Genomic DNA, 16,578 nt, shown 5'->3' on the forward strand with positions numbered 1-16,578 from the left:
GCGCACCACAGACATATGAGAGAAGTCATCTCGGACACGAGCAACAGGACTAAAGAGATATATCTATATATATATATATACACAATATATACATTGTACCTATATATATGTATATATAAAATATATTTAATAAGTACTTAAGTTCTTACCTCCGCAGCGTAAATCTCACAGATAACGAATCTTGACAGAGAAATATGCCTCCAGCATATGTACTTGTAAACTAAAAATATAGAGTTATGAATACGGTGCGCGCGTTGATAGAATTCACTGTTCATTTATAGTTTACCTTGTTGTTATCAGCATGGGATGTGTGCCATCATATATGGTTAAAAATTCAGAATAAAAATAAAAAGTATAAAATACGTAAAGACTCTCCTGCATTATACTAGTTAATGAGTTTTTCACTCTTTAGCTATTGGCGCGTTTCATACTTTTTATTTTTATTCTGAATTTTTAATTATAAAATATCGAAGATACGTCGTGCATATGAAAGGTGAAAAGCAAACGGGACGATGTCACAAATTAAACATAGTATTATATATTATACATTTTATATTAAAATGCAATTCCATGTTACGTTGTATGTCGTGGGCACCACAATTTTGAAATCTTACCGACTCCAAAAATATCTCGACTGCATCTTTATTCACTCGCGTCATTAAGAACGCTTACGATACTCTCGCGATTCGAACGATTGTGCAACTGTGCGCCTCCCTTCATTGGAAATTATGCGATTCTTTTTTCCTTACTTTTAAAAGTAATTTTATCTTCCACGTGCGCGTCTGGAATTATCAGTGGCTTATCCTTACAAAACAAGAAGTCGCGCTAACGTCGAAATCGTGAAGATCAAGTGAGATACGAGATAAGAACAAGATCAGGCCAATAAATATTAATTGAAGACCATGTTGACTTGTCGTGAAGGAAGGTTACGCGATATACCCACTCACCCATAACGTGATCGCGCCCTCGAATTTGCATAGCTAATGACCGATTTCAACAAGCTTTGGTTTAATTATATTTTAATTCATCGATGTTATATCCCTTCAGTTTCGACTCTATACACAAAGAAAGTATTTAACAAGTCATCTCTCGGAATTCTATAATAACTTTTCTATATCTCTTTATATATAATTTGATTGTATAACCGTATATTTATAATAATAATAAATTAGTGATGATGAAATAAAAATATAAATATAAATATTAATCGGGATCTCGAAATGAAAAAATACAATACATGGACAATAAGAGCATATACACAGCGCGGATATTTGGTGCGCGAATTTCTATATAATTAACAAAAATTTCTACATAGGATATAAATGTACAATAATTATCTGCACCATATCATTCGTTTCAGTTTTCTTCAAACCATCGTCAAAAATAAAAAGCTAGAATTGAATAAAAATTGGAAAAGTGAGTTGATACGAAACTTGAAGATCTTGAGAAATTATCAAGATGTTCGATAAATAAAAATGATCCTGGTACTAAGTTAATAGATCTAATATATGAATCATATAGTATATAAGCGATTCAAAATGTGTAAGAACGATAACCTTTAGTATCAAGGCCGTTATTATAGACGCGGTCTACATTTCAGCACGCAGATCGCTACACCGAATTCATTTCCGTGGAATCGTCTCGTCGAGAAACAACGCGCTTCCCGAAAAGTGCGAGTGGTCTGCCTGCCCTGTTACGCAACGCAATTTAAATCGAGGCCTGGAATTTGGACTCCTTTCTCCCACGGCAAATGAATTCGGCGCGGCGCCGTGTACGAACGAACGAGCGAGCTCGAATTTGGTGGAACGTGCACACGTAATTCTTCTTCCTACGTTTCTTTGCTTCCTTACGTGCCGCGCTTTATGCGCGAGACTTAGGCCGATATTCACAGTGGGTGATTCTTATATTCAAGATCGTCTTAAGCCAATCACAAGGTCGCTATTCGTAGTCGGTTTTTATTTTATCCCTCTTAAGTGATATCTTTAAATGTTAATACGGCTGTGTGATTGGATAATGACATCTTAAGACAACACTTGAGATGATCCTCAAATAAAAAGTGACTGTGGGTATTCATAATCCGTTCTTATTTTAAGACCGTTTTAAGTAATGTCTTAAGATGCTACTGCTGCTCTATTATTGGCTTATGATTAAGCCTTAAAATTAAATCTACTATAAATACCGGCCTATGAATACTGAACCGGCCGTGATCTCCGGGACTTGAAGCCTCAAGTGTATCTTTAATGGATTTTATTTTAAATAAATCTTTAAAAGACGGGAAAGCCGCCATAGTGATGCTGAAAAGTGTCATATTTTAAGGCAAGATATACAATGAAAATAATGAATTATAACAAAATTTTATTCAAAGAAGTTCCCTCTGTAGGATTTAAAAAATAAATCCCCGTTCTAAATGTGTTAATTTGTCACTAGTAGTATGAAGTATAAAAGTCGAAATTAACTGATCTTGATGAGAGAATATTATATAATAATTTTTAGCGATTAGGTTTGGTTGGATGAAATTGCACTTCAAATTATGTAAATCGGAATCCCAAATCAAATCGGATACATTGCGATGTAATTAGGCGAATATAATGTGATAGAATTATTCGGCAGAACGTTCAATGGTTCAATTATCTGAATGAGTCGAATTAACGTGCACCATGCCGCGCGCGGCGCGAGTCATCGCCGATCGGCGGAACATTGCATTCGCAAAATTGGTGTCTTTCCATTGTCATGCCCGCGGTTCTTAGCCGATGCAACGGCACTTTTGCAATCGGCCGATCGAGACCGGCGAACAAAAGTGGAGGCTCCGCCGCGATCCTTGCGCGGCCGCGCGTCTCGGGGAGGTGCTCGAGAAAGGACGAGCGAAAAGCGGAGAAAGTGGGTCAATTCTGGGCGAACGCACAGAAATAACGTGATGCCGATCGCCACGGTATTACGCGCGAAGGTTTACCCCATGCATCAAGGGCCCGTTCAAGGACCGAGAAATTGAATGCTGCTTGTTTCGGGGCGAGCCCGTCACAGAAGTGAAATTGAATCTAGAAACAGATTATTTAAAGTACCGACAAAATGTTAAAATTCATTTCTCTTTATTTTGATTATCATTGTGAGACTGCTATTTTTAACCCTTACGATGATTTACATTATTCGATACTTCAAATATCACATTCTAGATTTCATAAAAGTTCTTGTTTCACAAAAATATGAATGATAATTTATAAGGCATAATTTTGTAGATATAATTATATATTATAAGCTTAAGTCACGAGTTATATAATGGGAAATTAGAACGAGTAATAAGATGAGGCAGATGACAAAATAGCTGTAAAGTGTTATTTCTGTTTTTTGAAGAACTAAAACTTGTTCACGTTCTACAATCCGCATTTGTGTTTAATATCGCACATCATAAACACTTCACAGGGATAGCTCTCGGTAATCTTGAATCGCGAGAGTGTCGGTGCTCGAAAAACGATGCGAAATAGATTCGGCACAAACGACAGCAGCGAGCAATTTCGACACCATGTCGTGAATTTATATTAGCATGACGACACAGAACAATACGAATTGCAATCGCGAACTAGAATGTCGCATATGACGCACACGATTAGCACATCATATGTGGTAACCGCTCGATATCTAGATTTTTGACTGCTTTAATCATTTCGCCATTCTTTTCTCAGAAATTTCAGAACAGTAAGAGCGCTTAAATAAATATTGATACGTGGACTTTTTGATTGAATACGATGTCATCTGATCTTTGATAAACAGAAAATAGTGGTTATGCTTCGAAAGAAGGACAAAAATTTTGTTAAAATTCTTTAATACTTCAATTTGTGAAGTATCATGTACTCGTAAGTAATTAAACGTGAATTTTAGGTATTTTTCTAAAATATTTTTTCTTTATAATAATATTTTTACTATCCTGCAAAAACTTTAAATGTTTCATAAACAAAGAATGAAAATATATTTATATTTAAATGTAAATTATAATATATTGGAATAAATGTGTGGTCCTTCGGTATCATATTTATAAGAGGCATAATACTTGGGCGATTATTTTGTGAATGCAATAAAATTAATCAATATAACAAATCAAAATAATCTTTCTGATTACTTTCCATCAATTATTTCACAAATTATTTATACATTTCTACTTTTAATTAAAATTATAACAAATTATTTAGATATTTCTATTTTATCTTTACGTTCAGTAATTGATTGAGAAATTGCATGAAATTTATTATTTCATTGATCATTAATACCGCAAATGTAATATTCCTGTCTACCTATTTTGATTTTGTGTATTTCATTTTTCTTTATCTTTTTATTTTATTTTAAATTGATTATAATATTCGTTGCAATCAATGTTCCTTATCATATTTGACATTTCCTTTGATCATATTGAAAATAGAAGACTTTAATTCTGTCTGATTATATTTTAATTATCTGTAAATAATTTTTGTATTGCACATACAATATGGAATACAATACATATACTCGTCATTAGGCATATGTACTATTACAAGTAATTCTTTTAAATATAAGTAGCCAACGTACTGTACGTTTAATTTTAGTACATATGTACATGTATATTAACATATTACATGATGACGGCGAGAAATGGTTAACGAGGTTTCGAAAGCAAATAGTCTCAAAAATACGTATGTAATTTCTTTAATCAGTCACATAAAAAGAACATGTACATGATATAAAAATAAATAAGTTCGGCCTGAGTCGACAATGTAGATTGGCGTGGTCAACACGAATTAGTGGATGTAGGCAGCTGGGGCGGCATAAGAGATGGCAGATGCAGCCGGAGCGGCATAGGAGATGGCAGGTGAAGCAGCAAATTTAGCAAGAGGAGCTGCTAGAGGGGCGGCGTGCGCGGCATACGCAAGAGGAGAGGCGTGCGCGGCATACGCAAGAGGAGAGGCGTGTGCGGTATATGCAAGGGGGGAGGCGTGTGCGGTATATGCAAGGGGGGAGGCGTGTGCGGCGTACGCAAGGGGGGAGGCGTGCGCGGCGTACGCAAGGGGTGCAGCGTGCGCGAAGTGGGCTACGGCAGGGGCAGCGATTTTAGCTACGGGGGCGGTATAGGTGAGGGGAGCGGCAGCTACCGGCGTGGCCAGCTTGGCGATGGGAGCGGCGAACTTGGCGACTGGGGCAGCGTAGGCGAGGGGTGCGGCGTGCGCGACATGTGCGATGGGGGCGGCAACTGGGGCGACGGCCTTGACGGCAACGGCGGCGGGTTCCTTGCGGACTACGGCGTTGAATCCGTTGACCGAGTCAGCGGTGTAGTCAACAGTGCGCCTGGTGCCATCGGCTTCCAAGAGGGAGTAGCTACCCTGGACGAGATCGCCGTCACGGGTCTCGTGTTGGCTCTTGGCATCTCCGGTCAGGCTGTCGTGCACGTCATAGGCGTAGCTGTATTGCGGATGCGGGTCGAAGTCGGCGTCGATAGCCTTAGCCACCACTGCCTTGGCAACGGGAGCGGCGGCGACGATTGCGGGTCCCGCGGCATAAGCCAAGGGGGCGGCGGGCGCAAGAACACCGGCGTTGGCGACGGCCACAAAGGCAGCAAATACGACGAACTGCAAAAGAATATTGGTAAAACCCCTGTTCTGTCTGTTTTACGAGAGAACTTGACGATACCAAATTGATCTTGATTTTACAATTCGATGTGCACTTGGAATTTGCACGAGAAGCAATTCCTTTTTTATTGATCCTTTTAGTCACTCGCGAATTTTACTATTATACGAAAACAAATTCTTTGAAGAAAAGTAAATCTTCGTTTCGAGAGCACTTCGAGTGTACAGGAAAGTTTAATAAATAATAAAGATTTTAAACACAGTCTAACGGATTTGGGAATCCTCAGCATTTGCGATCCTCTACCCACCTTGAATGCCATTCTTGAGTGGATTTGGTTGGTTTGGATCGACCAAAGCAAGACTGATGATGTTCGGTGTTGATCGCGACCGCTTTATATACCCGGTGGGTCTCTGGTCCACCACTGTATGAATCCCCACCGTCGATCCTAGTGTCGGACTTTGAAAGTTCGTCGGCGTTGGCTGCCGACCGCACTTGAACTTGGCCGGCACTTGCAATCGCGCACCCTCGCTCCTGATAGTTCGCGGACACTTGAAAGGATCTATCTCAGCAATTTTTTTTAGGCGAAGACGGAAGTAGTGCCCAAGTGACTTTGGTATAATCGAATTATGACAATACCGGTTTTTCTCATTTCGTGACCATGCACCATGTGAATCAGACAAAGAGAATGACATTTTTTAGGCATATCTTATTAATTGAATTGTGTAAAGTTTCGTCAATTTTATACTGTAAAATGGGATAATTTTCGAAAGAGACGAGATAATTTTGGTCCAAATTAAAAAAAAATCTAGATATTCAAACGTTTGTCTAAAATCAGGACATAAGATGTCTTTAAGACGTTTTTAAAATATTATATCCCGATTTTGGGCCGAATTTATCTCACTTTTACAATATAAAATTTACGTATCAAATGAGTAATTATAATAACAATAAACAATTTTTTAATTTGAGATGGAATAAAAATTACAAAAATAATTTTAATTTTTTTCATCTCGATACTAAATTCTTCATTACAGAATTTTTTATACTATTATTGCATTTATTAACTGCAATAAGTTGCTCTTTGGCAGCAAAATAAAAAAATAAAAAATATTGCTACTTTTTTTTGCCGCGTTAACGAGTTTATTCTATTTATAAAACAAATACTTCGAAAAATAAAAAAAAACGCAAGTCACAATACGCGTTTATTTATACCAATCACTTTGCGTTTATTTCTTGGAGGATATTGCAAATCAATTCGTTTCTTTTTCATCTTTCGGCGTAATTTTGCAGCGTGTTATTGTGCAATATGCGTGTTCTATACATTACTGACCCTGCCAAACTACGCTTTTCGTACACGTCCTTGAACGAGACGCCGATTTCTCGAAAGACATCAGTCGAGAATGGATTAGAAAATTTAAATTATAATACAGATTTCCAATATGATATGAGAGAAGTTTGCGTCATTAGGCTCGGCAAAAAATAAACTTTAAAAATTCAAAGCCATCGGGATAAGAGTTAATGTATAGATGTGTTTGATCGCGCGCGCATCAAGTTGATCGTCATGTCAATATGACAATTTTAACATTATTATTCTTATGAATAAGAATGTGATTTTAACGGTTCTTAAAATAACAGCAGATACAATAGAGATATTAGGGATATTTTAAAAAATATTACGTTCCCATGGTTCTTAAATTTATTCTTCAAATTATAGTCTGCGACTCTTGAACGTTCTCCACTTGCATTATTTAAATATATGACAAATTACAAAATTTGTTAACTGTGAGATTAAAAATTTTATTGTTTCTGTTAAACTTGATATTAATATTTTTTAACTCTGTGTATTCACACATTTGTAATTTTAGAAAAAATAATAAGAAAATAATAAAATTAGAAGTATTCTAATTTTTATAAGTAAATGAATACTTACAAAATTATAATACTTATAATTTTATTTAATAAAAATACAATAGATTTATGTACATATATTATATTATATAATATATTATATTTATTTTTATATTATGTTTATATTATAGCGCGCCTTTCTTTCTACAATGTGTTGTAATAATCTCGATCTCACGACACATTTGGCAAAGACACGTATATCGGAATGGCTTGAAAGTTTCTACAAAGGAATAATAATTCCTTCATTATAATTATGATCAATTGTTCCGGAATATTTGATATCTTCCCACGCAGAAGAGATAGTGTCGAAAATATGAAAATCATGAATACACATCGTTCGTCATTGTCGTGAAACTTTCAAGCCATTCCGATTTACATGCCTTTGCCAAATGTGTCGCGACAGACCGGGATCGCATTATTGCGACATATCGTCTAACGTCGTCGGGGCCCGTGCCAGGGAGAAAAAGAGAAGTGGAGCACTTTCATAAAGAAGAAATAGGTGGGTCGCCCGAATATCGCGCGGTCGGGGCCCGTGTCGATCGATCGCAAGCCCGCGGGCATTATCGGGCAGTTTTCTGCTGATCGAGGTTCGAGATTTCGCTCGTCACCGTCGTTTTTGTCGTCCATTCTGCTGACTGGTCCACTGCCCACAAGATCCGTGTGAAATCGTTATTTTATCCACAATTTAACGCAAAGAAAATCGACGGTTTCAATCCGGGATCAATATCTGGAAATTAACAATTAAAACACAAAGAAGCCGAAAATTTTGAACGTATCTTATTACACGCGATCTCAGTCACGCAATCATCAAAGAAGGGACTTTTGGAAATTTGGAATATATTTTGCATCAAGCGAATCGGTTTTGCAGTATTTTTCGGATATATTATTTTACAGATTTCAATTTACGTTGCGAATGGAAGACTACATACAAATATAATTATATTCTAATTATACAAATTATTAATTTTTTCCTTTTGAATTTGTTGTTCAGAAAGATATGTGGAAAAGGATTTAATTAATAAAAAAGAAGAAAGAATTCATAGTCCTCCATTTTCAATATAATAAAAGAAAACGTCAAATGTATTAAGGAATGATAAGTAATGAGTAATATTATCACAATTAATTTAAAATGCAATCTTACGATATATGCGATTGCACCGTCGCATTAGACACGCAGTTAGCAACAAATATGTTGTAATAATGTTAACGATGTTACCATATTTTTGTCAATATTTCGATAAAATGCATGTGATGCTTTTCCATAAGGGGGACAATTAACAAGGTACGAACATAAATTCATTTGGCGTAAAGAAAGAAAAAAAAAGAAAGGAAAAGAGACCTGTTGGCTTTGATTCAGCCGATTATGGGAACGATCGAAGGTCGTGCCAGGAAGTAAGTGCGTGGCAGTGAATCGGCAGTAAATTACACCCGGACGTTGAAACCGAGCTTGCCTTCTTAGTCGAGGAACAACGCTTTGATCCGGATCCTTGCAGCGCGTCAATTATCGGAACAAGTCTTACTGTAATTTCAAATCGAGCCGCTTGCATTATCGCGACTCAAAATATACGTTTTATTTATATATATTAAAATTAATAGCCTTCGCTTCTCTCAACATGAAAAGATACGCATCTTTCACTTGTACCAGCTACGAAAAATGCAACAAGCACGTACAATTTTACTATAATATGCAATATTGAATGCCAGTCCATTTAACGTAAAAATAAATGCTTATGCATCAAAGCATTCGATTGACCAATCAGAAGAATTTTTATTGATTGACCAAAGAATGCTTCAAAGTATTTGCAACACTAAGTGGACCGCAACTATTTTAAATAGGCCAATATAATCACGCACACATCGAGATCTCTCTTTATTATTTTATTTGATGCGTATCATCTTTCTTCAATAAATATTAAAATCCCTAGCAAACACTATTAACAATAACATAACACATACTCCAGTTTCGTTCTATAAGATCGTGCTTGAATTGAAAATTGTAAAAATTCGCAGAAAAATATGATTAAGCATCAAGACTCATATTGACTCAAATATGGCCTTCTTCATTCATTTGTGTTGAACATTTCTCAATTTTTACTTTAATAAGATCATTTAATAACATAACTGTTAATTATAATTTCCCACTCAACAATAAAACTGTAATATAACTTCAACAATTATATTACACGTAATATATTATACATATAATTATATGAGTGGAAAATTATAATCAACAGCTGTTATTATTATATAGTTAGTGTTTGCTGGATCGATATAAATACTTTATACATTTATTACAAGTTATAATTTGTAACTTGTGTGTTGCAGGTATATACAAAGTTGGAAATTAGAATTAATTATATGTGAAATTGTGCAAATTTTTCCTTTAATCTTTTATGTTCCGATTTCTATATATTAGAATTATTATTACTTCCGAACGGAATTCGTTCTCTTATTACATATGCGCTTTAGCTGACGTGCGTTTCGTGATCCAGAAGATTACAATCCATCAAGCTTCAAAATTACGAGACAACGCGTTTCGAAACGATTGAAACGATTCGCATAATTATCTGGACTGGTGATACCCGAGTAGGCGGCCTACGTATCCATTAACTTCTGGCCCGAGTACTGATCGACACACTATCGCTGTTACTCACGCAAGTTGATGCAAGTAGCATCATGTCACTCTTTATTGCACAGTACTATGCAACTTGTCACATCGATTGCATTCCGTGTTACGAGAGAATGCTTGGCAATTAAGATCAAATATTTAATCAAGAATATCAGGCTGAATCATATTTTTGGTAACGATTTCAATTGTCAAAACCATTTATGATGAACTCTATTCATCAATTTAATTTAAAAAATTATCTTACAAAAAAAAACATGTTTATGCTAATATAATTTCTAAGCAAATGCAATAATCGTAAAAAAAGCTCCGTAGTATAGAAACTTCAATAAAGATCAGAAGTCCAAGCTAAATGAGTAGTGGAGAATTAAGAAGAAAGAATTCTTATTTCGCGTGGCATTAAAGTCACCGATCAAAGAGTTAAAAAAAAAATTGCGAAGAGAACAGAATGACAAGTGAGAAAGTTTATAAATGATGAGCAGATCTTCATAGATCAGACACACAGTTTTCATGAAGAGGAGAGAAGTTATGCTCTATATATATATATATAGACCAAGACTGCAAATATCAGTGTGACATAAAGAACTTTATAAAAGTATTTGGTTATATTCGTTCGTTTACGTACAATTATGTAACTGAAAGTAAAAAGATCGTTTAAAAACCTAAAATATTCTTATTGAGTCTGCAAATTGACATCCATACTTTTACATCAGAAAAAATCTTATTTTATGTAAAAGGACGTACAATCTTTAAAGAAGAAAAATATTCCTTAAAATATGATGTTTGCAGCCTTTCTGATGGAAAGTCTTGAAATATAAGAAATATAAGTATTACAAGGTCTTAACGACCATGGACAGATAATCAATATCAGTGCGCGAGATCATTTTCGTATAATTATTTTTGCATTACATTAATCATTTTATTCTATATTAAAAATCCTACAAATTGTATGGATTTTCGTAATTTACTAACAAAACTCATCAAATTCACAAAGGCCATCATACGTAAGAAAAGAGAAGAAAAAAGAAATTTGGAGAAAAATAAAGAGTAAAAGAATAAATGCTCTGTAATAACCCTCGATGGAACAGGCGTGTTGAGCGGAGGAGGATCAGGTAACTTGTGGCAAGGACGTGGCCTAGTCCCCGACGACGACAACCGGTGGTTCGTTGGTCCTTCAAGATGCGAGAGCAGGGGCCCGATCCGATCCCGGCTCGTCGCTCTCATTGGGCGTGGCCCGATTTCTTGCTCAATTTTGCGCTCTTCACGACCGCGAATCAGGTAACCGTCGAAGATACCGTCGCCCAGTTACATCAGTGAGCGGGTACAATTTGATATGTGTGTGTGGTGGCGGTAATGTGATGTGATGTGGTGTGGGCCTCCAGGGCTCCCGGCAGAGTGGTATAAAAGCCGAAAACCATCTATCCATTGGTATCATTCGCATCAGACTTGCAAGATCGAGCAAACTACCAATCCGAGCAGCAATGGCTTTCAAGGTATTACGTCCTTTTGAGTCCTTCTCGACATAAATTCAACCCACGCCGGGAAAGTACTGTCGGTTGATAATTCTCGTCGGTGAAGTTCTTCGCAATGCAAAGTTTATTTCTGGCTAGGATCTCCATAATTACAATTCGAAAATAATAACGATGCGCTGATAATAGTCTTGTGATATCATTAATCAAGATAAAAAAAATAGAGCAATTAACAATATTTGCGGGACGACTCGAAAATAATATATTTAACATTTTCCTACATAAATTCCGCAACAACTTTCACGCTACGAATTTCTTCTATTTCATGAAGTCTTTTATATCCCCCTTTAGATCGGATTAATTATTGTTTGCATTTTAAACTAAAGTTTTATTACAAAGAGATTGGTAAAAGTGCATAAATATTAAAGTGCAAAATGCAAACAATGTTTATCATAATTTTGACTGAGTTTATTTAACTTACATTAGTTAATAATCGTGCACAATTCTGTATATCTATCTATATATTTTATATTCCTATGTAATTCTGTATTTTCACCCAATTCTAGTAACACATTTTTTTCCGAATTTTATTCAATTTGTTTGCTATGTTTTTTTCCCCCAGTTTATCACTTTCGCCGTCCTGATCGCCGCCGCCAACGCCGGTATTATCGCGCCTGGTGCCCCTCTGACCTACGCTGCGGCTCCCACGGTTGTCGCCGCCCCCGTTGCCAAGGCCGTTGACGCAGACTTCGACCCGCACCCACAGTACAGCTATGCGTACGACGTGCACGACAGCCTGACTGGCGATGACAAGAGCCAGCAGGAGACCCGTGATGGCGACCTCGTCCAGGGTAGCTACTCCCTCTTGGAAGCCGATGGCACCAGGCGCATCGTCGAATACGCCGCTGACCCAGTCAATGGATTCAACGCCGTAGTCCGCAAGGAACCCGCCGCCGTTGCTGTCAAGGCCGTCGCCCCGGTCGCCGCACCCCTCGCCTATGCTGCCCCGATCGCCAAGATCGCCACCCCTGTGGCCCCTGCTCCTCTGGCCTACGCCGCCCCGATTGCGAAGTTCGCTGCCCCCATAGCCCACGCTCCCTTCGCTTATACCGCGCCAATCGCTAAGGTCGCCGCGCCCGCCGCCATCTCCTACGCCGCCCCCTCCTACGCCGCCCCCGCTGCCTACCTCCACTGAACTGTGACCTGACCACCACTTAGGAATGATACTTGTCGAATAAATCTCAGTTTTTGTAGCAAGTAAATAAGTCTTACAAAATTATCTTCGCCTATCTACAATGTATTTTCGTTAATTAAGCTGGACTTAGAAAAAAATCTGATTTAAATTGGGGGATTAGCAGCTGCGTTTCTTAGAAAGAGTACTTTTTTTAATATATATTAGAAACCATTTTGTCATGCTGGAGAAATATCTTTAGCTATCTTTTTCTCGATGCGTGTGTGTATATTTTTCAATCATTTAGAATAAGACTTGGAATAATTGTGTTTTGAATGTTGTAATAATCATAATTTTCTCACAGAATCATTTTTTATTCGTAGTTATTGCTTCTTCCTAATTGCCATTATTATTAAGATCTCAATGTTTAAAACTACTGAGAACACAAGTGTTGCAATGTCTAGTTTCCTCTTTATCAAAAATTACTCGAGCTAACATCCATCAAACTCAGTAAAAACTGCATTATTCGGCATTCTCGAATTGGAATTGATGCTGTTTTCACGAACGACGTGCCATGAAATTACATAATTCGGGAGAGACGTGTGCACTCAAATTTTTAAACGCGAGTAATCGGCATAACGTAACATAATACGTTGTCCAATTTGTTGAAAAAGGGAGTAAAAAACCACATTGAAAGTTGTCGAGGAAACGTCGAATTCGACCGGGCCCAATTAGTGAAATTAGGTCAGGTACTACCTGCCGCGGGCTCACCGGTGTTATCTCGCCTTTCCGTGACATTACCGCATTACCGATTCACGAGCGCTCGCTGAGCACTTTCTCCAACGAAGTGCCAGCATGCGGATTACATAACGTCGATTACCACGCCTCGTCCAGCCAGCCCGACACACGCACCGGCCAGTCTACTCACGCGCATCGCATGTAATACGCGCGTAATGCGTAAAGGCGTGTTGCGTTATAGCCGGGAACCGTGGCCGGACCAGATTCGCGCAATGCCGTGCGAACCTTGATCTACTTACCGGTCTGGCATGGCCCGCAACGCGCAACGTTTCGTGCGTACCTCGGTTTTCTTGCCCACCTCTGGTTATTTTGGATATCCAGCTTGTTTTGGCAACGAGAATCAAATTTGGAGAGAAGTCTCTCGCGAATCCTGCGGTTAGTTTATGTGGATATGAAATAGTTAACGTCGCATCTAGAAGATTAGAGATATGGGAGCCTGGAAGGGAAGCAAACTTGAAATATAAACGAATTAAAATGTTTTCATAAAAATTTATTATCAAAAGAGAAAATCTATATATCCGCTAAACGGTACAATTAAAGGCACTTTACCGTTTCAGTTGCCAAATTCTTATTCCTAAACAAATGTTGTAACGGCTCTAATAAGCTATGAATAATTTGAGTTACGCAAAGAATATTTATATTGTGCGTATACAAACATATATTCTGAATAATTCCTATCTTTTATGAAAGGCAAAATAAATTTAATAAACTTTGCTTTTACGCCTTTAAACAAAGCTTTACGCGTTTAAACAAAGTTCCAGAATTTCTCTTTCAACAAAACAAATAAATTATTTCATTGCTAAAAGACAAGTTTCATACATCTATACCTAGAATTAAAAATCTTTTTTTATATCACGTAAATGTATAAAAAAAATCGAACATTTATTGACTCAGGCCCCTTCTCTCTGGTGGTTGTAATCTAGAAAAAAACATATATATTCAAAGCGTTGCAACACAAAGTCCCTGAAATTGTAAAATTTATTTGGCAATATTATAAACTTTTATGATATTTAAAAAATTATTCATTATTTAAAACAGAAAAAATACTTATATTTTCTCGATAAAAATTTTTACTTACTGATGAATCGTTACATAATCCTCGGCAAGAATGTGCGATGTGTTTAGAGGAGTAAGAAAAGCAAATTGACTTTGTGGATGCAATCTAGTGTGGTCCAAAAGGATATCCATTATCACCCGCCGGTTTACTTTGTCCTACAAACAAGCATACAACATAGATGATTATTTTTTTTTGTCAAAAACAAATTCAGGATATACAGGTTATCTCAAAACTCGCGTACTGCCGATTACCAATATAGTGAAATTCTCAGACAAAAAGCTTTCTACCAAAAAGCGATCCGATGAGTAGAATTTGAATAGTAAGATTGAAGTTGATGAATGGGCGCGCGTGGAATTCGTGAAGCCAGGGTCGACACAACCGAGACTGGCGCGAGGCAGTTCAGACTTCATTTGGATCATATCAAAACATGTTTCTTATTACTCTTTGCATTTAATTTAACTAATTAGTTAAAAATTGTTTAAAATACATCAATTTGTTTTATTTGAAAATTGTTTATCCGCAAATAATTTAAAAACAAAAGATTAAAATTGTTCATAAAATAATAATATTGTTTAAATATTAAAAAGGTTTAATAAATATCAAAATTATGTAAGCAACGTTACAATTATTTAAAAAAGTTTATTATTGCTTTATTATAATAACAAAACGATTTTAGTATTTAATAAACAATTTTTAGTATTTTTTAACTTTTGACGTATTTTAAATAATTTTTAACTAATTAGTTAAATTAAATGCAAAGAATAATGATAAACACGCTTTGACACGATCCAAATGTCTCGCCAATCTCGGTTGTGTTGACCCTGGCCGCGCGAATTCCACGCATGCCCATTCGTCAATTTCAATATTTCACATTCAAATTCTGCTCATTAGATCGCTTTTTGGTACACAGCTTTTCATCTTAGAATTTCACAGAGAATACGATGATACTAGCGGTATGCGAGTTCTGAAACATCCTGTATATAAAAACAACACTTACCATGAATACATCAAATTCATCGAGAAAGTAAAAAGGTAACTGAATGCAATCCCATAGAGCCAAGATGAACGCGACAGTCGAATAAGATCGTTCGCCTCCCGAGAGTGATCTGGTGTCGTTGCTAGACTGTTGACCATCCCGTGCACTCACGTGCAAATCGAGTACTTTTTTTTGGTGATCGATCACTACAGTGCCCTGATAAAAGGAAGAAAGTAGAAAAATTTGTGAATAAGAAAAATAGAATTAAAAAAATATTTCTATATAGCTGTATACCTTGTATTGTCTTAAAGAGAGCACATCAGTGAAAGACTTTTGCACATAAACACTATACGTATCCCTCAATTGGAGAAACATTTTCTGTCGATATTTCACTCGTTCGATGTGTTTCTGCAAAGCATATAAATATATTATAAGTATTCCCTTAAATACTTCATTGTCTGTAAAAATTATATAAGTAATTTACTTACTTCAAAACTTTTTTTCAATTGAGAGGAAAATTCAATGTGCACTCCATACTTTTCTTGTTTTTCCGCTAGTTGTAGCCGTAATTCATCCACACAACCAAACTGATTTTCTATTTCACGAATTTTATCTTCTAAATCAGTCAGTAAAGTTTTGATTTGGTTTATCGATCTGTAAAAATATGATAAAATATGAAAACAATGTAATATAAATAATTAAAATATAAATAAAAATTAAGAATTATGAAATAATTTTAAGTGCACATATAATATTGTATCAACACATAATGCTAACCTGGTAGTATCTATTCTAGGACATTTTGTAGTAGCGACAGAAATCGCTTTCTTTGTAGCTCTCTCTTGTATTTCAAATTCCCCCGTTGCGCATTGTATAGCTTGACGAGTATCCTGTAATTTTCGAACAGCACGTTGACACTCGTGCCGATGTCTTTCCTTCTCTCGTATTAATTCTTCTATTTCGTCCTACATAAAGATATATATATAT

General features: G+C 36.5%; 3 protein-coding genes across 3 annotated transcripts in view; 1 reads left to right on the forward strand and 2 right to left on the reverse strand.

Annotated features, from left to right (window-relative positions):
* Positions 1-4,662: 4,662 nt before the first annotated feature.
* On the reverse strand, positions 4,663-5,973 carry LOC108751744 (cuticle protein 19.8-like). Its single transcript, XM_018492133.1, has 2 exons — positions 5,894-5,973; positions 4,663-5,588 (listed from the first exon to the last, which is right to left on the reverse strand). The coding sequence occupies exons 1-2, from the start codon at positions 5,903-5,905 to the stop codon at positions 4,764-4,766; spliced, it is 837 nt and encodes a 278-aa protein (XP_018347635.1). The 5' UTR covers positions 5,906-5,973; the 3' UTR covers positions 4,663-4,763.
* Positions 5,974-11,518: 5,545 nt separating this feature from the next.
* On the forward strand, positions 11,519-12,851 carry LOC108751745 (larval cuticle protein A2B-like). The gene is made up of 2 exons (XM_018492134.1): positions 11,519-11,613; positions 12,212-12,851. The coding sequence occupies exons 1-2, from the start codon at positions 11,602-11,604 to the stop codon at positions 12,782-12,784; spliced, it is 585 nt and encodes a 194-aa protein (XP_018347636.1). The 5' UTR covers positions 11,519-11,601; the 3' UTR covers positions 12,785-12,851.
* Positions 12,852-13,809: 958 nt separating this feature from the next.
* LOC108751743 (structural maintenance of chromosomes protein 6) overlaps positions 13,810-16,578 on the reverse strand; it is a 7,277-nt gene continuing 4,508 nt past the window's right edge. Inside the window, exons 14-20 of the mRNA XM_018492132.1 lie at positions 16,369-16,556; positions 16,080-16,245; positions 15,886-15,999; positions 15,613-15,807; positions 14,637-14,770; positions 14,386-14,477; positions 13,810-13,994 (exon numbers count right to left, since the gene is read on the reverse strand). Coding sequence (XP_018347634.1) covers positions 14,441-14,477; positions 14,637-14,770; positions 15,613-15,807; positions 15,886-15,999; positions 16,080-16,245; positions 16,369-16,556 — 834 coding nt within the window. The 3' untranslated portion in view covers positions 13,810-13,994; positions 14,386-14,440. The remainder of the gene's footprint in view (positions 13,995-14,385; positions 14,478-14,636; positions 14,771-15,612; positions 15,808-15,885; positions 16,000-16,079; positions 16,246-16,368; positions 16,557-16,578) is intronic.

This window comes from Trachymyrmex septentrionalis, unplaced genomic scaffold (assembly GCF_001594115.1).
Source record: "Trachymyrmex septentrionalis isolate Tsep2-gDNA-1 unplaced genomic scaffold, Tsep1.0 scaffold51, whole genome shotgun sequence".
NCBI classification, from domain to species: domain Eukaryota; kingdom Metazoa; phylum Arthropoda; class Insecta; order Hymenoptera; family Formicidae; genus Trachymyrmex; species Trachymyrmex septentrionalis.